A 23,234-nucleotide genomic window follows, 5' to 3' on the forward strand; every position below is an offset into this window, starting at 1 on the left:
GGCTAATTATGCAGAGTCATTATGCAGAGTGGGTGGGACATTGTAATCTAAGGTGTAAACTACTCCTCCCCCTCGCATATTGGCTTTCCAAGCAAAACCTGTTTTACACCATTTAAATCAATGTATTTTTTTTTGTGAACGATAAAGCAAAACTATTTTCACATAATTTTGAAGCTAGAACTCAAAGGGACAACATCCATTAGTCAAAAGTCTTGTGGACACATATTTAATATGTGTTTTGTGGTCTTAATTCAGCAACTTTCATTTTAATTTTTTCCAATAACCACGCATAAACATTATTCTCTTAAAAATACAAACATCTACATACACGTTGCTCGCATATTATGGTAGCCCTGTTTGTGCTATATAGAGTGAATTTACACCTTTGCCATTAACATGTTTATAAATAACTGAAAAAAGCACAAATGTCAAGGCATGTCAGAACATCTCAAAGGCCCCAAAAACACCTTGGTCCCCTGAGGGTTAAAGTCAGGGCTAACATCGTTTTCATGATCCATCATCGCTGTCATGAACGAGTACTCGAGTACTCGTGCCCATCCCAAGTTATTTTATTGTTGCAAGAAAAAAAAACTAGAACATTATTATTTAGTTCCCAAAACAATAACCAAACAGGAACCAAATGTAAGGGGAATGTTCTGTGTTTGCTGGGGAGCCCCAGAAGCAAACGTCATTTTGTGAAAAATAAAATAATGAATAATGAAATAATGAAATTATTCCTGATGCAAATAAAATTGGACAATAACAATAAGCTGTTGATAAAATGAAATTTAATTTAATTAAAAGTGAAAACAAACAGATACAGATCTCAAACAATGAACAAGTTAAAATTAACTTCAGATTCATGTCTCTGTTGAAAGTGTTACGGCCTCTTCTTCAGCTCCCTGAACATGGAAGCTTTTTCCGGTGTGTTTTTCCGGTGCTCTTCTTCAGAATGAGAAGGCAGAAGCGATTTATGAACGGAGGCTCCAGTGAAACTCTTCCCACATTGATCACATTTCACAGTGTCTTTCCAGTGTGAACTCTCATGCGAACCTTCAGACTTTTCCATGTGAAGCGTTTTTTCACAGTGAGGGCAGGAGACAGATTTTTTGGCTTCCGTTATTCCTTTCTTGTTCACGTCCATCAGATCTAAAATAAACATTAAATCAAGTGAGAATGTGACATAAATGGCGCTTTTCCACTACACAGTACCAGCTCGACTCGACTCGACTCGGCTCAGCTTTGTTTGGTTTTCCACTGTGTAAAAGTTGTATCTGTACCTGGTACTTTTTTTCGTACCACCTCCGGCGAGGATCTAAGCGAGCTGAGGCGATACTAAAATGTGACGTGAAAACACGGCAGACTACTGATTGGTCAGAGAGAATCGTCACTATTCACTGCGTCATCATTGCACGCGCCAGACGGAGTATCCTGAATAAAAAACAGCAAAAACAAAAACAAAAACGGCATACACTCGACAGTGCCGGCCCGAGCCTTTAAACACTCGCTCGATTTCCTCCATTGTCCTGTGTGTGTGGGTAGCACGGGTGTGTCTCGTGCATAGACAGTAAAATAAAGGTCTCGCGTAGAAGATTAAGTCACGGCAGTTTCCTGCGGCGTCGCTATGATGACCAGGTACTATTGTGGAGGTACTATCTGCAATGGAAAACGGAGCGAAAAGCGAGCCGAGACGAGACGAGACGAGGCGAGGCGAGGCGAGGTGAGCTGGTACTGGTAATGGAAAAGCGCAAAAAAGTGAGGCTCAAAGTCAATATTCAGTCTTCAATAGACACTTTAATCCCATCAAATCTGGTCAACAACTGCTGAGCACGATTATGATCTATTTTTATGTCACGAAGATGATGTGTGTTATAAATCACTAGTTTGGTCATGAAACAATGTAAATCTGGTGAGAATCAGCATGTTCTTCATCATGGTGAATGAATGAGGAATCAAGAATAAACACCAACCTCTTTGTTCTTCAGTGTGTTTCATTCTGCAGATTCTGGATCACTGGCGTTCTCTCTGTCCTCTCCTTCCAGATGCTTTCTGGCAGTTCTGCTAAAAACAAACAAGTTTAATTTCTAACAGACATGATGCAAGAGGAATAATTAATATTTCAGGCTCTGAACTAGGCTTATCACATGTTAAAAAAAAATTGTGAGATTGATCATGTGACTTAAAGGGCACCTGTTATGCAAAATTCACTTTTACATGGTGTTTGACGGACACTGCAGTTTTAGCGTAGACCCGCCTTGAGTGAGCTAAACACAGTCCGCCAGTGTTTCGACGCCGGAGCAGCTGTACACACGAATGTCTCCTAAGCGACTGAGGTGTTTTGTTGTTGGATGTAAGAATGAACATGGCAGTCTTCATTTACTCTCGTTATTACTTGAGGATGGATCTGTACCAACTGTCCGTGATCCAGCTTACAGTCTCCGGAGTGATAGGCCTAACGTTACTGATCACGAAAGTAATGCGCACTTTATTAGTCAGAGTCAGAGTCGTTTATTACATCAGAGTCGTTTTACGGATATAAAGTTTACCAGTTTATTAAGCACCCATTGAAAGGGTGTAAGGGTCAAACAGGTCAATTGAGCTCAAAGGGAATTATTAATTCATTTATAGGGAATTCGAAAGAATCACTTATTACGGCCGAGCCAATGACTCGTCCAGCGTTCATTTGAACAGAGCAGCGGATATAAATATCCAAACTAGTGAAAACAATATTTATGAGCAAGGTAACTTAAATCAGAAGTTTAAGACATTAAATTCCTAAGCACATAACACAAGAACACTTCTCTTTAAAATACAAACAAGACTTGATTATTCTATTACATAGAACTAATATCTAACAAACACACACACACACACACACACACACACATTCATATGAGTTGCAGTAAGAAAGAAAGTGAGGAAAGAATGAGATTTAAGAGTGCGATGAAACAACGCCTGAAACAACGATCATCGTGTCAGGACCGCTTCCCACGTACCGACTAGGACAAGAAAGGTTCAGTAGATTATTTGCTCTAAATGAACGGTTAATGTCATGGTGTAATGAACAGAGACTGCTCTTTGTAAATAATTGGAATCTGTTCTGGGAGCGTCCTAGGCTCTTCCGTGCTGATGGCCTTCACCCCAGCAGAATCGGAGCGGCTCTTCTGTCGGACAACATCTCCAAGACGTTACACACCATATGACTAGTAAGTCAAAGTCCAAATCACGCTCTTTGCTGTCCCAACTTAATTGATAAAAGTACCAATGTAGAACATTATATAGAAACTGTCTATTCCTCGTTTAGTGTGGTCAAACATTAAATCTACTGCAGGATCTAGGAACAATCTAATTGTGATTAAACCAGAAAATCTCAATATTAGTGAACAAAAACAGTTTATAAAGCTAGGTCTTCTAAACATTAGATCGCTCACCAAAGGCGGTTATTGTAAATGAAATGGTCACAGATAATAGCATCGATGTACTTTGCCTTACTGAAACCTGGCTTAAACCAAATGATTATTTCGGTCTTAATGAGTCTACTCCACCAGGATACTGTTATAAGCACGAGCCCCGTCTGATTGGTCGTGGCGGCGGTGTTGCAACAATCTATAGAGATATTCTCAATGTTACTCAGAAAACGGGCAATAAGTTTAATTCGTTTGAAGTACTTGCTCTAAATGTTACTCTCTTAGATGTAAGAAAGAAATCCCTATTATCTCTAGCCTTGGCTACCGTATATAGACCTCCTGGGCCTTACGCTGATTTCCTAAAAGAGTTTGCAGACTTTCTCTCAGATCTATTGGTCAATGTCGATAAAGCATTAATTGTTGGAGATTTTAACATACACGTCGATAACACAAATGATGCGTTAGGGGCTGCATTTATCGATTTATTAAACTCTTTTGGGGTCAAGCAAAACGTCACTGGTCCCACTCATCGTCTTAATCATACGCTAGATTTAATTATATCATATGGAACCGATCCAACCGATATAGATATTATACTGCAAAGTGATGATGTCACTGACCATTACTTGGTGACTTGCATATTACGTACTGCTGTAATATGTCATGCTGCGTCGCATTATCGACCAGGCAGAACAATCCTTCCAACCACTATAGATAGATTCTCAAATAGCTTACCTGATCTGTCTCAGCTGCTCAGTGAACCCAAACAAACAGATGAACTAGAGGAAATGACTAGCACTATGAGCACCATTTTCTCTAGAACATTAAACATTGTTGCACCATTTAGATTAAAAAGGTTAGAGAGAAAACTAAAGCACCATGGTATAACAGTGCTACGCATGTTATCAAGAGAAACTCATAATTTAGAGCGTAAATGGAAACAAACTAATTTAGAGGTCTTTAGAATCGCGTGGAAAGACAGTATGCCACGTTATAAAAAGGCCCTAAAAGCAGCCAGGGCTGAGCACCTCCGCAAACTAATAGAAAACAACCAAAACAATCCTAGGTTTTAAATATCCAAAATAATTCAAGGTTTTTCTTTAACACCGTGGCTAGACTAACAAATAAACAGACGTCACCTGAGCAAAATATCCTGTTACAGTTTAGTAGTAATGATTTTATGAACTTCACTGAGAAAATAGAAAGCATCAGAAACACAATTGTAAATGTACAATCTTTAATGGTGTCTTATGATTCAGCCTCAATTATCGCCCCTCAAGAATAACTAAAGTGCTTTACAACTATAGGACAGGAAGAGCTAAATAAACTTATCATTGCATCTAAACCAACAACATGTTTATTAGATCCAATACCCACTAAACTACTGAAGGAAGTGTTACCTGTAGTGGAAGAGCCTCTCCTCAATATTATTAACTTGTCTTTATCTTTAGGTCATGTTCCAAGAACATTTAAACTGGCAATTATAAAACCACTCATTAACCAACCACAATTAGACACACATAATCTAGCAAATTATAGACCCATTTCAAATCTACCTTTTATGTCTAAAATACTAGAAAAAGTTGTGTGTATCCAAGCTTTCCAACGATGTGTAACACATGGAGATCTGATCATATTTGGAGAAGTTATGGCCATTTGAAGGTAGGCACTCAAAAAAGCTCAAAGTGGAGAACACAGCCTCTGAAGATTGTTCAGTTCTCACCTCTCTCTCCTGCTGGGAGTGACAATAGAGGCTCATTTACATCTCATTTAGATAAGCCATATCCCCTGTAAAGCTCCCCCCTGTAAAGCACATGGGGAGCAGAAAGGTCAGGAAAATGTGCCATTTAAAAAAAAAAAAAAAGTTTGCAAACAGGTAATATATAAATAAATTTCTCTTAGCATCTACCGATAAAACTGTATAGGCAACTCTAGTGTACACTGAATAAAAAATAAGATAAACTCTAGACAATGTTCAAATCAAAAACAGGATGTGCTATGTGATATTATATAAGGCGTAGGCGTAATTTGCGGATGGGACATGTTCCCACCACTTTTTAAAACATCTCGCGACACGAATGTACCAATTCTACAAATAAATAAAACATCTCCAGTTAACTGGCAGAGTATTCATTTCGTTCGTTTTTTAAAAAAGATACTAGCGCTGAAATGTGTTTTTTTAAATTTAAAGAGCAACTTGCAGGTTAGAAGACCCAACAAGTCAATGTATAGAAAAATAATGTAGGAACTAGATTTTCTTAAAAAAAAAATTATAAATATGCTACAGTGGCTTCTGGAGTCGTTTTTGTGAGAAAATTTTACTTCCGCATCTGAAAATGGGCGTGACGGGCGAGAGTCGTGACGTAGCACGAGGGAGAGCGGTCGATTCAAACAACAGGGAAAAATGGATTGCAATGACATTTCGGACGCTGAGGAAATTGTTGACGGACCACAGCCATACAATTATGAGCCTGCTAGGCTGCCAAGAGAGCAGGGACAGGCCAGGATCAATGTTAGACAGAACATATTGGAACTTACAATAACAGAAACTAAGCTTTGATCAGGCGTTTGTCATGCTCATTAATATCCGCCCAGACTAACGTTACGTGATATAACTTAGTTCTCATCGAGAGACAGAGAGATATTTATTCCTGATACATTTTTTGTTCCATAGGTGCTTGTGTGGGAAATGCGAGGCAATGTTTACAGCTGAGGAAAGTCAGTGTTGCAGGGAGGTGGATGCATACTGGGCCTTAGTGGAAAATGCCAAACTTCCATGGTTGCAGTTAGTGTTACTACAGTAAAGCCATGGTGAATGTTGCTGATCTGTGGACACTGGATAGTTCGTTCATTCATTGCACAATGTTTATTCCTGGTTTCCACGTCAGCGCTGTTTGATCCGTTAATAACGGAGAAATGTGAATATTTCTCACTAGATCTCGCAGTGATGTTATTACTTCAGTGGCGAATTCAAATGCTTTATTTACTGGATCTCGCAGTTACAGTGTTGCTTGATCAGGCTCGCGCTGCACTGGTCCAAACTGATAAACGGTCCACACAAACACAATAACGAGTAGCTCAGTTTCGTTCCGCTTACATTGCGTTTGCCAGTTGATGTTGTGCTCGCGCCTACATCCGGCGGGAGAACCCGAACAAAACGCACCCAAGAACGAAAAGCCTTGTTTTTCCTAGAAGGAAAATGATGGACACGATGTCCTGACAGGCTGGATTTTGTGCAACCAGCACAAACACAATAATTTACCATTATGGCTTCTCTAAAACTCGATCTAAAACTTTCTCTGTCGCTCACTACTGCTCTAACTACTACACCCACAATGAGAGCGCTGGCTGAACGCGAGCTCATATTTACCTCGGCATACGTCATATGACGCGTTGCTATAGGGGGAAAGGTGTGTTTTCCCCCTATAGCCATATGTGTTTTTAAAAAACCTCTTCAGACAGTATCAAGTATTAATTCAGTTATAAATTTAACCTGCAAGTTGCTCTTTAAGTGAAGTGGCGCAGATACAGTGTTTTCTCGTGTGGCTCGCGCACACACCGCATTGTCTTCACTCGACGCGCGCTTCAATCCGTTGCGTTGCGGATACTCTCTATTCGTTCTGTTGAAATAACAAAACATAATGCATACGTTTGCGTGTCCCTGCTTGATATACAACCACTGATGAAAATAATCGTTTTGATGAGAGAAAAAAACTATACGAGAAAAAAAACCTATACGAGGGCGGATTCGAATTCACACCCTCTGACACGGCTGGCGAAAGCTCTATTGCTGGACGATTAAGATGCACATCGTTTGTGTAGGCGGATATATGAATTGGCACTGACAACATGTATTAGGCTACATTTCATTAGACGACAAATTAAACCCCATGTAAGCTACAATTTAAATCGATTGCTGGTCATCGTTATGTTATTGGCGTCCATGTTCATTGAATTTTGAAATCAGACAGAGCCGGCCAGAGCGCTGCATAATAAGTAGCCACGCCGGCTTATTCAGTATGGAAATACACACCGACAATGACACACCCCTACTGCGTGCTAGAATCTCCGAAAAACAAGTCGATTTCAAATTCAAAATGTACGCTTTTAAATATACCAATACTGCTATCTCAAACATGAAGAGGCTTCTTCGTGATCTCAACTAACAGATTCTGCAAAAAAGCGAAAATCACCAATTTTGAAAAAAAACGCTTCTTTCTCATTTTGCTCGAAAGTTGTGCTGCCGACTTGTGTCCCTGGTTTCCGTGACGGGTCACATATTTAATCACGACACGATGAAAACAATAAATTATCTAAATTGACAGAGTGTGTTAAAGATATAAAATACTGGATGACGTGTAATTTTCTGCTATTAAATTCAGATAAAACGGAGGTACTACTTATTGGTAAAAAAAAAAACACAAAACCTCTTACAATACAACTTTAATTTAGAAGGATGTCCTGTTACTTTATCCTCTACAGTAAAAGACCTGGGTGTTATATTAAACCGCAACTTGTCTTTTGAAAATCATATTTCATATGTTACAAGAACAGCCTTTTTCCACCTTAGAAACATTGCTAAGCTACGTAATATGCTATCTGTTTCTGATGCAGAAAAGTTATTTCATGCATTCATGACATCGAGACTAGATTACTGTAATGCATTATTAGCTGGTTGTCCTGCATCCTCAATAAACAAGCTACAGTTAGTCCAAAATGCAGCCACTAGAATTCTTACTAGATCAAGAAAATATGATCATATAACACCAATTTTATCATCACTACATAAAGTTCCGTATCAATTACAAAGTATTACTACTGACCTATAAAGCCCTAAATGGTTTAGCTCCTGGGTATTTAACAGAACTTATATCGCCCTACAATCCATCGCGCTCTTTAAGATCACTAAATTCAAGGCTTCTGGTCATTCCTAGGATATCTAAGTCCACTAAAGGAGGGAGGGCGTTTTCACATTTAGCTCCTAAACTCTGGAATAGCCTTCCTGATATTGTTCGAGGCTCAGACTCGCTGTCCCAGTTTAAAACTAGATTAAAGACGCATCTCTTTAGCCAAGCATTCGCATAATATTATTCGCATAATAAGCATTCGCATAATTTACCTTTTATACTACAGTTGAATCAGATTGAATGCATTAATATTATGAACAGCAGCTACGCTGATTATTTCGCATCTGCTTTTCTGTTGCTATCTCGGGACGCTAGTCCCGTGGTAAATACAGATTGTCAGCTCCAGTTTGTATCCAGCCTCCCATGGAAACTACAGATGCCCCAACACCCGTGAAGAGATGACTCGACGCCTGTGAAGAGACGACTCGACACTGGCGATATGTTTATGCCCTAAATTAATACATGATTAACTAACTGTATTTTTCTATGTACATTTCTGAAATGCACTTTCTGTAAAGCTGCTTTGAAACAATATGTATTGTGAAAAGCACTATACAAATAAATTTGATTTCAATTGAATTGATGATGAAATCCCAAGTTCTCTTACAAGAGGTTCTCTCGTACTGCGTAATATCTTAAATCTCATTTCCGCGGGATATTGAAGCCAAAAATTATCTTTAATTTTGAAATAATGCAAGACGCGTTGCAGCAGCATGCAGGCATAGGCAAGGCGGCTCGCGTGCCTATTGGCTGCCCTGCGGCAACTGCAGCAGCCTATCGAGAGAGGCCCCCCGTGATGTCAGACCCAATGGGGGCGCTTTGCGCCCACTACGTTTCCTGCCTGGGTGAGGATCATGCAGCTCTCGCGCTCGCTGATGGCGGCTGCCCTCACTGCGAGCTGATGCCTATGGTGACTCTAAGGGCCTCGCCTGGCATCTTTCACCGGGACTGCACCTCCGCCCGCTGTAGTGCTGCGCCGTAAAAGCACAGTGCTCAGCGGGTCCTGGAACCTTCTCCACCTGCTAAAACTGCGCCATTCACAAGGGATATCAGAAGCGGACGGTCGCGGGCTAGTTTTCCTTACATTACAGGAAAGCTACCCCGCGCCCCGTTCGCGCGCATTGCTCTCCGGCTATAGGAGAGAAGAGTGTTTTTAGTCCCACCAAAGCCGGACCAACATCCATTCTCACACATTTCTCAGTCCCCTCTAAGTTCAGGCGACTGGAAATATAAATATTGCAGTAAACGAGCCTGTTATAATACATGCACGCCTGCAAACAAACGCCGACGCAAAACATGACAACGGTGTTCAAGTCTCACCGTGACCAGACTTCCACCAAAACGTTTCGCTCGTTCAGTTCCAGAAAATGTGACTGTTCCAGTGTATTTTGCAGAAAACAAGTCGGTAACACAGCCCGTTTGCCTGCACACAAACGCAGTTTCTACGGCGACCCAGATAATTCCCATAAAGAGTGTATTTTCTGGTATTCCGGCCGCGGCCGATGGTGTTATGAGTGTAGCAAAAATGCCCACGGCCCAGTGTTCATTCCTACACACAAGCACATCCCGCCATATTCAAGGGCTCGCACACATAAAATCGACTCATGTTGATTGTGCATTAAATGTAGTGAACATGCTCACGCCGACAGTGTTTTCAGTGCAGTAAATGTGCCCGCTGTCCCGCACCCACATTCACTCATGGACATGACAAGCCTTACGGGGCACCCCCCGCTCGCTCTCCCTTGGCAACCCGCTGTAAGAGAGTCGAGCGTGGGCAGGCTGCCCGCTGTAATCAGCACGCCCCCCCGTCTCGAATGCTACAAGCGCGATGTTTGTGTTTCAGCACACCAAAGCTCTCCGGTCGCCACCATGTCACATGTATTGTGATTGTCAAAACATTTGGTAACTAAACAGAATTTTATTAAGTTTAGTGACAACACAATGTTTACATGGTACAATGACTGGTATGCTACTGTTTTTATTATTGCTTTCACAATTTCAATTCAATTCTTGTGATTTGATTCTGATCTTGATTCAATATCGATTCCTTTGGACAAATATTAGGTACAGTAGATACATGTTAATTTAAAGCCCTGTCAGCTGGTATTATTATTAAAGGTTAAAAATAACATCTCAAATTAAATATAATGCATTTTTTTATAATAACAATATTATAATATTTTAATGATATAGGTAAAAATATAATAAATATGTAATATAGTTATCATATTTAACAAAATACTCCTCTCTACAGCAAGTCCAACTAATGTTCTATGGTCATTAAATGGCTTTCCAGAGGTAAATGTAATGTTACATACATTATTATAGTCCTCTTTCCGCAGTTGAAAAACACTGATCGATCAATTTTATTTCATTTCGGTAAGTTGAACTGTATCTTTCAAATTACCTATTGATCATTCATGTTTATTTAGCCTACAATTAATTAGTAGAAAAGAGTAACAGATGATCGGTTCACGTGCCGCTTGAACTCTGTCAGCGATCTGTCAAGCGTCAAAACGGTGTTTATTGTTTGAATTTCGTAATTAAATCGACAGAATCTGAGAGCTGAGAATTTGTTTCATTGCAATAGTAACCTTCTCGGTCTTGTCTGTCGGTGTCGGTGTCCTCTTTGCTTCGCGATTTTTCTCTGCGTGAGAAAATGGTTGTGTGGCGTGAGAGCAAGTAAAAAGTGACGATTGCGTGAGTCTCACGGTGGAGTCTTTCATTTGAAAGTCACGTGTCTAGTATCTGTAAAACCGCATTTTTCATCTAAAAAAATATACCTGAATTACGTCAAATGCTCTCAATGACAAATGCGGAACAAGTTGTTCATGCGTTCATGACCTCAAGGCTAGATTATTGTAATGCTATTATGGGTGGTTGCCCTGCACGCATAATAAACAAACTACAGCTGGTCCAAACCGCAGCAGTACAGAGCAGTGCAGCTCCGTCAAATTGGTGCGTTTTTGTATCTATAAATTAGTTATTGTTCTGAATGTTGTTTATTTAAATGCAAAGAAAAGAACATACAGACCTGTGATGTGAGTCACCTAAACGAGTCTCACGTCGGTATTTTCACATGATGTAAACGCCTGATGCCTTGCATAAAATTCTTTAAACCAGTGTTTTTTTAGATTGTAGTTCAATCAAAGTGTCAATGAAATGCTAATGTTTTATTTAAAGTAATTCCAATATTTAATGCTGGTTACACTAGTGCCACCAAATGCTCTTAAATGTGAATCTGCAGCAGCTCAAAGTTTATATCTGGTCAGCACTTGTCTTTAAAGGGCAAAGCAAATAGTAGAAATATTATCTGAAGAAAAAAGCATAGCATCATTAGCGGCTGAATATTCCAGCCCAGTGTGAATGTCTAAAATGACAAAATCAAGAAAGTTCAATGTTCAATTTTAATTAGTTTAATGTCCTTTTATATTCTTGACCTGAAACAATGTAAATCTCAAATAAACACCAACCTCTGTGCTCTTCAGTATCATGTTTAATTTTCTTAAATTGTTTTTGATGATCAATACAACCTTTAATTAACTAGGGCTGCAAGAAGGAATTGATGAAATCGATCATGAAAATAATCAACAACCAAGATAATTATAGATTAATTGTGTGCTCAATCATGTCAATTTACAGCACTGAAAAACATAACTATGGACAAAACGCATCTGAAAAATAACATGGTTGGTGAGCACAGGAACCATGTTATTTCTTTTGATTTTATTATAAATTTGGGTTTACATTTGTATACATTTGTCATACAGTCTGTGGCGTGCACATAACAGAGACGCGCACATAACTGAGTCGCGCACATACATAACAGACTCATGATGGCTGAGCGCCAAATTCGAACGTTAAAAGCTAACGTATGTAAAATTGGCAATTTCATTGTTACCTATTTAGTATTTTTGTATGAGAGCTGCTTTCTGTACTGTTTAGTTTTCACATCAGTACACTGTGTAAACCGATCTGTTATACGTACGTTATACTGCAATATGTGCAATTTCAGTCACAAAAAGTTACATTTTGACTGTGCTCTCTGCAGATGTTCATTCACTTTTTTTGTATAATCTGTTTTTGATTGTAGTATACAGCAAACATTTCAAGTCATAACTCTTTATTATTTAGTTGTGTATAAGAGTGGCTTTGTATGTTACTAATTGAAGCTACAATAAGTTGTTCAAAAATGTTCATTTTGTCTTCTTAATGATTAAATTGGACAATTTTCTTCTAGAAAGACAAGGTGTTCAGGCGGAGAAAAAAACTTTTTCTTTACCTTGACATGTTTCGACTGCAACCTGCAGTCTTCCTCCACCTGAACACCTTGTCTTTCTAGAAGAAAATTGTCCAATTTCTACAGTATGTTGGTTCTGATCTACTTCCTAAAGGAAATAAGCCTTTCATTTATTTGTTATTGTTTAGTTCAACTTGATGAGTCACAACACAATGTGATGTGTTCATTTCTGTGTTTTACAGAACATAAGCTACATACAAATAATTCTGAAGTTATAACTACACGACACAGAAAGTGCTTTGAGTTGTTGTTACTCAATAAAAGACTTAAGTAATTCAGCAGCTGACTTTTTTTAATACTGCAATCACTTTGTAGTGTATTTTCGATTAGTGTTGTGAAATGGAAAATCAATAATCGCTAATCGAGAATCGTTAATAATCGAAAATCGACTGTAATCGAATCGGGACTTCAATAATCGTAATCGAATCGAATCGGGAAATCAGACAGATTAACCACCCCTAGTATATATGGGTATGATTAGGAGGCCATGATGGACAGAGGCCAAGGGGCAAATTTGGCCAGGATGCCGGGGTTACACCCCTACTCTTTTTTGAAGGACATCCTGGGATTTTTAATGACCACAGAGAGTCAGGACCTCGGTTTAGTGTCTCACCCGAAGGACGGTGCTCTACTGGGGCGTTAGGACCCACACAGACCACAGGGAGAGCACCCCCTGCTGGCCTCACTAACACCTCTTCCAGCAGCAACCTGGTTTTTCCCAGGAGGTCTCCCATCCAGGTACTGACCAGGCTCAACCCTGCTTAGCTTCAGTGGGCAACCAGTCTTGGGCTACAGGGTGATATGGCTGCTGGTTGTTCTTGGAGGTTTCATGGACTGAGAATAGTTGGACTGTTGTCTTTCATAAATGCGACACCTTTGCACACATCTGCTGACATACTGATTACCATTTATACTGATCTTTAATGTTGTTCGGTCTTATACTGATGAATAAATTCACTTATTAATTGGCTGTGTGTGCTGACTCCCTTATTTTGTTGCGATTCAGAAGAGGTCGTAACACATCACTCATATTGCTTATATGTCACATAGACAGACAAGAGACAAGTGACAAGTGACCAATCGTGAGTGGCGATGTCACTTCACACATTAAACTATCACGGTTCGGCACGGTTAGCCAAGTGTGCTGAGAGTTCAGGGCCGAGAACGGTTTGTAATTGTGCCGTGCCGTAACAGGCTCAAGTGGAAACACAACTGGAACCTTTTCTGAAGGTGGAAAAGCAGCTTTTGTTTCTCAGCACATAAAGATGAACTACTTACCGTGATCTCAGACTGTGTTGATGAGCTTTCTCCACTGCATGGATCTTCAGGTGTAGCTTCAGGTGACTTTTAAAAGGGAAACTGTTTCCACACTGATCACACATGTGCGGCTTCTCTCTGCTGTGGATCCTCTCATGTGATCTCAGAGATGATGACTGACTGAATCTCTTGTCACAGTGTGAACACTTGTAAGGTTTTTCTCCAGTGTGGATCCTCTCATGTCTTTTCAGATGTCCTGACAAACTGAATCTCTTGTCACAGTGTGAACACTTGTGAGGTTTTTCTCCAGTGTGGATCCTCGCATGTGATCTCAGTTGTTCTGACTCACCGAATCTCTTGTCACAGTGTGAACACTTGTGAGGTTTTTCTCCAGTGTGGATCCTCGCATGTCTTTTCAGATTTGATGAGTGACTGAATCTCTTGTCACAGTGTGAACACTTGTAAGGCTTCTCTCCAGTATGGATCATCTCGTGTGATCTCAGATGTGATGACAGACTGAATCTCTTGTCACAGTGTGAACACTTGTAAGGCTTCTCTCCAGTGTGATTCATCTCATGTGTTTTCAGATTTGATGAGTGACTGAATCTCTTGTCACAGTGTGAACACATGTAAGGTTTTTCTCCAGTGTGAATTCTCTGATGCTGTTTCAAACTGCCCGCTGTAGTGAAAGTCTTCTCACACTCAAAGCACATGTACTCTCTCACACCAGTGTGAGTTTTCTGATGTGTATGTAAATATTGCTGCAGTGAAAAACTCTTTCCACACACAGAACATGAATGCGGCTTCTCCTTCATATGAACCGCCAGGTGTGCCTTCTGGTGTGATTCACAGGTAAATCTTTTGCCGCACTGATCACATGAGAACGGCTTCTCTCCGGTGTGGACCCTCATGTGAGTATTAAGGCCTGCTGATTGCCTGAAACTCTTCCCACACTGATCACATGAGAACGGCTTCTCACCGGTATGGATTCTCATGTGAATCTCAAGACTTCGTTTGGCTGTGAAGCTGTTTCCACACTGATCACATGAGAACGGCTTCTCTCCAGTGTGGATCCTCATGTGAAGATTAAGGTGTGATGATTGACTGAAACTCTTTCCACACTGATCACATGAGAACGGCTTCTCTCCAGTGTGGATCCTCATGTGAAGATTAAGGTGTGATGATTGACTGAAACTCTTTCCACACTGATCACATGAGAACGGCTTCTCTCCGGTGTGGATCCTCATGTGAATCTCAAGACTTTGTTTGGTTTTGAAACTGTTTCCACATTGAGTGCAGGTGAAAGATTTCTTGGCTTTTCTTTTCTTTAAAAATGTATTTTTAGTCTTTGAGCGACTCAAAGGTTTTTCTCCAGGTTTGACATGATGTTCCTCCTCCACTTCACTCAGTTCTTCACTCTCCTCCTCCACTTCACTCAGTTCTTCACTCTCCTCCTCCACTTCACTCAGTTCTTCACTCTCCTCCTCCACTTCACTCAGTTCTTCACTCTCCTCCTTCACTTCACTCAGTTCTTCACTCTCCTCCTCCACTTCACTCAGTTCTTCACTCTCCTTGCTCTCTTCCATCAGGTCTGACATGACAGAAAAAAATCATTTTCAAATTAATAAATAACTTTCTAAATAATCAAAATATTTCAAAGAGAGAAATATGGAATGAATGGATATTATCCCAATTGATTATCCCAGATGTAACAGACAACTGCTATAAAATATGACAATTTTTCTTTTTATAAATGAATTATACGTTCCTGAAACTTTCCATGAATGAGGTACACTGATCTTTCAGTTATTTTAAAAAAACATAAGCACAAATCCCATGTTTCTGTACTGAGAACTATTATGTTTGATCAATGACACACTTATATAACATGATATGAACATTAAAATGCACCATATTGGCATACGGTGATATTTTTTTTTTTTATAAATTTGGGTTTAGATCGCTCAAATTGCTTATGTCACTTAAGCCGCGTTTCCACCGCAGGAACATTCCCCAGGAACTAGGCACTTTGTGGTGGTACTCGGTGTGTTTACACCGCATTAACCAGGGTCTAAATTAAGTTCTGGGTAAATATTTCTCCCTCAGAAAGTCCCTGCTGGCGAGGTAGTACTTTTTCAAAGTTCAGAAACTTTCGGGGTGGGACTTGTGTACTGAACATGCTGATTGGTTGTGTTAACACTGCATTTTGATTGAATGACTCCACACAGCATTCTGTTTTAACCGCCATTTTTTAAAATATATTGCGGTTTGTGTCTTCATGCAATAAGACTTGTCTGTCTGCAAATATGGAATTTAATTTAAAAAAACGTCCGCTGGACCGATGACGAGGTTCAGGCTTTATTAAGCATATTTGTGGAAGAGGAAATTTTTCTGCGCGTCCGTCCCAGCCAACTCACGGTCAATGTCCGCAATAGCTGATAACATACATTATCTAATTTTATTAAGTAAAATCCTATGTTTCTTTAATTATGTTAAAAACTACTAAAACGTTTTAATTAAGGGCCGTTCACACTGAACTTCTCCTTCCGTTTATTTTACATGCATGTGAAAGTGGGACACAAGAAACATAAGATCACGTGAATTTCACTGCGAGAAAGAACACAAATGTTTACAGTAAAGCAGAGTAGATTGTACAATTTTACATTTTGGAATGATTATTATTTGTTTGTTTGTTTGTTTATTTAAAAGGGATAATGCACATTAATGAACATAAGGACAGTGTCCAAATGTAAATGAGCCAAATTTAGCCGTACAGACCATTTTTCATCTGGAGTCCCTCCTGGATCTGTTATACATGTTTGTAAAAATACGCACAAATTCTGGTAACATTGTTACAAATTGCTTAAAACGCAGTGGGAACGCCCTCTGGGTCTGCCGATTGTCTGAAGCCTTTATAGAATTGGCAGCGAACACAGCGCCTAGTTCCCTATTCAGAGAACATAGGTTACATCAGTAACCAGAGACGTTTTCTTTCATAGGTTCACTCAATGCTGCGTAGCTTAAGATGCAATTAAGTTTCCTGTCTTCCTCAGAAACAAGAGGGGGAGGATGGAAAGAGTGAAGGTTAATAACCTGAGAGCGAAATGCTGTGGACAATACTTTGGGCACATATCCTGGTCTTGGTCTTAAAGTCACCCTGACCAGACCATGGGCGAAGTCTATACATGTCTCGCTAACAGAAAGAGCTTGCAAATCCCCCACCTGCTTCAATGAAGTCAAAGCTAACAAAAGAGTAACCTTGAGAGTCAGAATCCGCTCCGTAGCTGACTCCAAGGGCTCAAAGGGAGCCTCAGTTAAGCCCTCCAGGACGACTGACAGGTCCTAAGAGGGAATTCCAGGGGAGCATGCTGGTTTCAGGCGCCTAACCCCACGCTTAAATGACAAGACTAACCTCAGTTTACCCAGGGGGATCTCATCCGACTCTCTATGAGCTGCAATAGCAGCAACGTATACTCTCAAATGGTAGCGGCCGCTCCAGAAGCAAACTTCTCCTGTAGGAATTCCAGCACTGAACCCACTGGGCACAGACCCAGTCCCCTAGCGTGTGCTGAACACCATGACTCAAAAACCCTCCACTTGGAGGAATACAACCTTCTCGTGGAAAGGGCTCTCCCACTTACAATGGTCTCCTAGACGTCAGCGGGAAGACCAAAGCTCAAAGCTAGTGGCCTCCAATGGGCCATACGCATAGCTTCCAAATGTCGGGGCGAGGATGCCATATCCTGCCCTGAAGCTGGGATAGTAGATCCTGTCCAGGGTGCGTGACCGTGAACCCCCTGCCGGTTAACATGGGACACTACCGCCATATTGTCTGTTTTGACAATGACATGGTGCCCTTCGAGAAAAGGGAGAAAGTGAAGAAGGGCCAGGGAAACAGCTCTCAGCTCCAAGCTGTTTCTGTGCCAAGAGAGTCTACCCAGTCCAGACCCCACATGCTGGCCTGCCCTCGAAAACCGCGCTCCAGCCGGTCAGAGAGGCATCCATCGTAATCATTTGGTGACGGAAAACTGCGCCCATGCGGACCCCTTTCCAAAGGAAGAGGGGGTCCTGCCAGATTGAAAGGGCGTGGAAGCAACTGCATGACACCTTCAATAGGCGAAGAGCTGTGGACCGGGCCCCTGAGAACTTCATCCACCACAGAAAAGGTCTTATGTGGAGCAACCCTAGGGGTTGCACAGGGGAGGCTGCGGCCATGAGCCCCAGAAGCCTGTGGCAAGTGCCCACAGAAACACGATGGCCGAGCATGAAGCGGGCCAATCATGTCACAAGACTTGAAATCCGGGCAGGAGCCAAACGGGCCTGCATCAGAACGGAATCCAGGCACACCCCTAAGAAAACTGTCCGTTGAGCTGGGGTAAGAATACTATTCTCTGTGTTTAACCTCAAGCCGAGAGACTGAATGTGACGAAGGACAATGTCCCTGTGGTGAGTCACTAATTCCCTGGAGTGGGCTAAATATAAAGTATACGGATGCCCTGGAGCTGCAACGGGGCCAGAGCAGCATCCATACACCTTGTGAACGTTCTCGGCGCTAGAGCGAGACCAAAAGGAAGGACCCTGTACTGGTACGTCTTTTCTACAAAGGCGAGTCTGAAGAACCTCCTGTGTCGCCGTACGACCTAAATATGGAAATATGCATTGTTCAGGTCTACTGTCACGAACCAGTCCCCCGCCCGAATTTAAGATATGATAGCTTTCAGCGTCAACATCTTGAATTTCCCTTTGTAAAGGGAGAAATTCAGACGACGGGGGTCTAGTATAGGTCGCAGACCGCCGCCCTTCTTCGGGACCAGGAAGTAATGACTAAAGAAGCATTGCTCGACTTCCTTCGGAGGAACCTCTTCTATCGCTTCCTTGAGGAGAAGGGACGAAATCTCCTGCTGTAGTACAGAAGCCTCTGAGGTGCTGTCGACTACAGTTGGAAAAACCCTGTTGAAGCAAGGGGGGTTGCGACAGAACTGAAGTGGAGTGTTGCAATGCAGAGGACATACCTGGGTGTCAAGCTGACTCCTGTAGGGTGGCATGGTCGAACATGAAGGAGAGCACTTGGCATCCTGACACGTAGTGGGAGGTACCACTGCCTGGATTGATATTACAGGGTCTGCCTGCTCCTGAGGAAAACAGAACGTGCCTCCGAGGATGCGAGCGGTAGTTATCAAACGCATCGGGAAGCGATGGGAGAAAACTTAATGCGTCTCCTTCCGCCTGCACCTGATGGTTTGAATGAGGTTGAAAAGGAACTGCACTTCGAAACACGCTGGGCGGCGAAAGTGGCAGGGTTGGAGAAGGAGAGCAAGTGAGAGGTGGGCAGAAACGCTTGCGCGGTCTGTCCCAACCTCGTAAATCGGGGGAAGCTCTCCTTTTTCTGACCTGAGGGTCAGGAACTATTTGAGGAAGCTGAAGTGGAAGGTTTGTTAGACCGCTTCAGCTCAAAACTCCTATGAGGTTGCTGGCGGGGAAAAGGGCGACCACGGGCTCCCCAAACCGTAGCTGGTGGGGGATGAGCCGAGTCACTCCTCCTAGCCGTGAACTCCGTCCTATGAGAAGGACGTTTTCTGGGTTGAGACGGGGAGGGGTTCGATGATTGCCTAACCCTCCTGGGCATAAACTGCCTGAAGGCAGTCGACTGGGATTTTGCGGCCCGAAACTTGTCAACCACAGCGTTGACTGCCTTCCCAAACAGTCCAGACTGAGAAACTGGGGCATCCAGGAGGAAAACCTTCTCTTTGTCGCGGATCTCTGTGAGATTGAGCCATAGGCAGCAGCAACCGCACCTGCCATAGACCGATCTATAGTATAATATTAAATTCAATTCAATGACTTATATTTTTATATATTTATGACAGTAATCATAAGTAAATTATACATATAAGCACTGAAGGCTACATGCTGTTTAAACGTAAATATTACTTATAAAAAAAGTGAAACATAAGCAACCTTCAAATGCACACATTATTATCATTATTATTATTATTATTATTAGTAGTAGTAGTAGTAGTAGTATTTTTAATACATGGAGACATAGCTAAATATACTGCACAATAGCCTATTATAATTATTTCTGTCAATTTCTTTGTTAAACCGAACTTTTATTTTGACGGGTTGCTGTGAAGACCTTTTAGTTTCTGTGTGAGTATGATATGATACATACATCCATCCATCCATCCATCTTCTTCTGCTTATCCGGGGCCGGGTCGCGGGGGCAGCAGTCTAAGCAGGGATGCCCAGACTTCCCTTTCCCTAGACACTTCCTCCAGCTCTTCCAGGGGGACACCGAGGCGTTCCCAGGCCAGCCGGGAGACATAGTCCCTCCAGCGTGTCCTAGGTCTTCCCCGGGGTCTCCTCCCGGTGGGACATGCCCGGAACACCTTCCCGGGAAGGCGTCCAGGAGGCATCGGGAAAAGATGCCCGAGCCACCTCAGCTGACCCCTCTCGATGTGGAGGAGCAGCGGCTCTACTCTGAGCTCCTCCCGAGTGACCGAGCTTCTCACCCTATCTCTAAGGGATCGCCCAGCCACCCTGCGGAGAAAGCTCATTTCGGCCGCTTGTATCCGGGATCTTGTCCTTTCGGTCATGACCCACAGCTCATGACCATAGGTGAGGGTAGGAACGTAGATTTACCAGTAAATCGAGAGCTTCGCCTTACGGCTGAGCTCCTTCTTCACCACGACAGACCGGTACAGCGACCGCATTACTGCAGAAGCTGCACCGATCCGTCTGTCAATCTCCCGTTCCATCCTTCCCTCACTCGTGAACAAGACCCCAAGATACTTGAACTCCTCCACTTGAGGCAGGAGCTCTCCACCAACCTGAAGCGGGCAAACCACCCTTTTCCGACTGAGAACCATGGCCTTGGATTTGGAGGTGCTGATTCTCATCCAAGCCGCTTCACACTCGGCTGCAAACCATCCCAGTGCATGCTGAAGGTCCTGGTCTGATGGGGCCAACATGACAACATCATCTGCAAAGAGCAGAGACGAAATCGCGTGGTCCCCAAACCCGACCCCCTCCGGCCCCTGGCTGCACCTAGAAATTCTGTCCATAAAAATTATGAACAGAACTGGCGACAAAGGGCAGCCCTGCCGGAGTCCAACATGCACCGGGAACAAGTCCGAACCCCATACTCCCAGAGCACCCTCCACAAGATGCCGCGAGGGACACAGTCGAATGCCTTCTCCAAATCCACGAAGCACATGTGGATTGGTTGGGCAAACTCCCATGAACCCTCCAGCACCCTGGAGAGGGTATAGAGCTGGTCCAGTGTTCCACGACCGGGACGAAAACCACACTGTTCCTCCTGAACCCAAGGTTCTACTATCGGCCGTATTCTCCTCTCCAGTACCCTGCCATAGACTTTCCCTAGGGAGGCTGAGAAGTGTGATCCCCCTGTAGTTGGAACACACCCTCCGGTCCCCCTTCTTAAAAAGAGGGACCACCACCCCGGTCTGCCAGTCCAAAGGCACTGTCCCCGACCGCCACGCGATGCTGCAGAGACGTGTCAGCCAAGACAGCCCCACAACATCCAGAGACTTGAGGTACTCAGGGCGGATCTCATCCACCCCCGGTGCCTTGCCACCGAGGAGTTTCTTGACTACCTCGGTGACTTCAGCTTGGATGATGGGCGAGTCCGCCTCCGAGCCCTCAGCCTCTGCTTCCTCAATGGAAGACGTGACGGCGGAATTGAGGAGATCCTCGAAGTATTCCTTCCACCGTCCGGTGATATCCCCAGTCGAGGTCAACAGCTGCCCACCTTCACTGTAAACAGTGTTAGTAGGGCACTGCTTCCCCCTCCTGAGGCGCCGGACGGTTTGCCAGAATCTCTTCGAGGCCGACCGATAGTCCTTCTCCATGGCCTCACCGAACTCCTCCCAGGCCCGAGTTTTTGCCTCCACAACCAGCAGTCCGCTTGGCCCGTCGGTACCCGTCAGCTACCTCAGGAGTCCCACAAGCCAACCAGGCCCGATTGGACTCCTTCTTCAGCTTGACGGCATCCCTTACTTCCGGTGTCCACCACTGGGTTCGGGGATTGCTGCCTCGACAGGCACTGGAGACCTTACGGCCACAGCTCCGAGTGGCCGTGTTGACAATGGAGCCAAACATGGTACACTCGGACTCAATATCTCCAGACTCCCTCGGGATCTGGTCAAAGCTCTGTCGGAGGTGGGAGTTGAAGATCTCTCTGACAGGGGATTCGGCCAAACGTTCCCAACAGACCCTCACAGTACGTTTGAGTCTGCCGAATCTATCCAGCTTCCTCCGATCATCGACCTCCGGCCTAGGGTGTCCTGGTGCCATGTGCACTGATGGACACCCTTAAGCTTGAACATGGTGTTCGTTATGGACAAGCTGTAACTAGCACAGAAGTCCAATAACAGAACACCACTCGGGTTCAGATCAGGGGGGCCGTTTGATATATGATATAGTTTTTCTCAAATGAAACGGTAAAATGCTCATGAAGTGACTCTCAGAGTGCTCTGGAGATGAATTTCATCATATCATATCGTGAGGCAGCAGAGACTGAAAACAGCGCGAGCGTCACTCGTGCGTCTCTGTGTGTGAGGTAAATGAAACCACGCGTCTGCGCTATTCGGTCTCAATATAGATTATTACAAAATAAGTGTACAAAATTCATAAAAAGTTCATAAATCTGATTAATGATAATATGAATGATCCTTCTAAATTTTGGAAATTAACGAAATCTCTTATAGGATATTAAATACATCTACTAATTTTCCAAAAGCTTTAAAACTGAACCAAAGATTAATTACAGACAAGGTTGATATTGTTAATACATTTAATAGTCATTTTATTTCAGCTAGTTCGATAACAGACAATTCATTGGTCATTGATGAACAGGGAACTGATGAGTTGACTAATAGTGAATCAGATTTATTTTCCTTTGCCCCTGTATTGCCGTTCATAAACTACTCTTAAATTTAGACTGTAAGAAATCAGGCGGGTCTGACAAAATTGAACCAATTTTTTTAAAAGTGTCTGCAGATATTATTGCCGAACCTATTGCATAGATTTTTAATCTGAGTCTATCCACTAATGTAATTCCGCCATTTTGGAAATCGGCTATGGTTATGCCATTATTAAAAGGAGGCGATCCTTCCGATTTGAATAATTATCGTCCTATTTCTAAATTACCTGTTTTAGCAAAAGTTTAGAAAAAAAGATTATTTTTATACTTTTCAGCTTACTTTGCTAAAACTGAAATTAGTTTTAAATGTAAATAAAACTAAGTATATTATGTTTACATGCAGCCGTTCTATGTCCACTGTCCCGCCTATTCTGACTATTGAGGACTTGCATATAGAAAGAGTACCAACTTATAAATAT

General features: G+C 42.5%; 1 protein-coding gene across 3 annotated transcripts in view; it reads right to left on the bottom strand.

Annotated features, from left to right (window-relative positions):
- Positions 1 to 775: 775 nt before the first annotated feature.
- Positions 776 to 23,234, bottom strand: part of LOC311094683 (uncharacterized protein) — a 148,260-nt gene continuing 125,801 nt past the window's right edge. For 2 of the 3 annotated variants that reach the window (XM_084132799.1, XM_084132801.1), the window contains exons 3-5: positions 13,893 to 15,462; positions 1,971 to 2,061; positions 842 to 1,149 (exon numbers count right to left, since the gene is read on the bottom strand). In XM_084132799.1, coding sequence (XP_083988925.1) covers positions 1,992 to 2,061; positions 13,893 to 15,462 — 1,640 coding nt within the window. In that variant the 3' untranslated portion in view covers positions 842 to 1,149; positions 1,971 to 1,991. Of the gene's footprint in view, positions 1,150 to 1,970; positions 2,062 to 13,892; positions 15,463 to 23,234 lie in introns of all 3 variants that reach the window. The other variant, XM_084132800.1, reaches the window with a different exon arrangement.

Source organism: Abramis brama (assembly GCF_963993115.1).
Source record: "Abramis brama genome assembly, chromosome: 1".
Taxonomy (NCBI): domain Eukaryota; kingdom Metazoa; phylum Chordata; class Actinopteri; order Cypriniformes; family Leuciscidae; genus Abramis; species Abramis brama.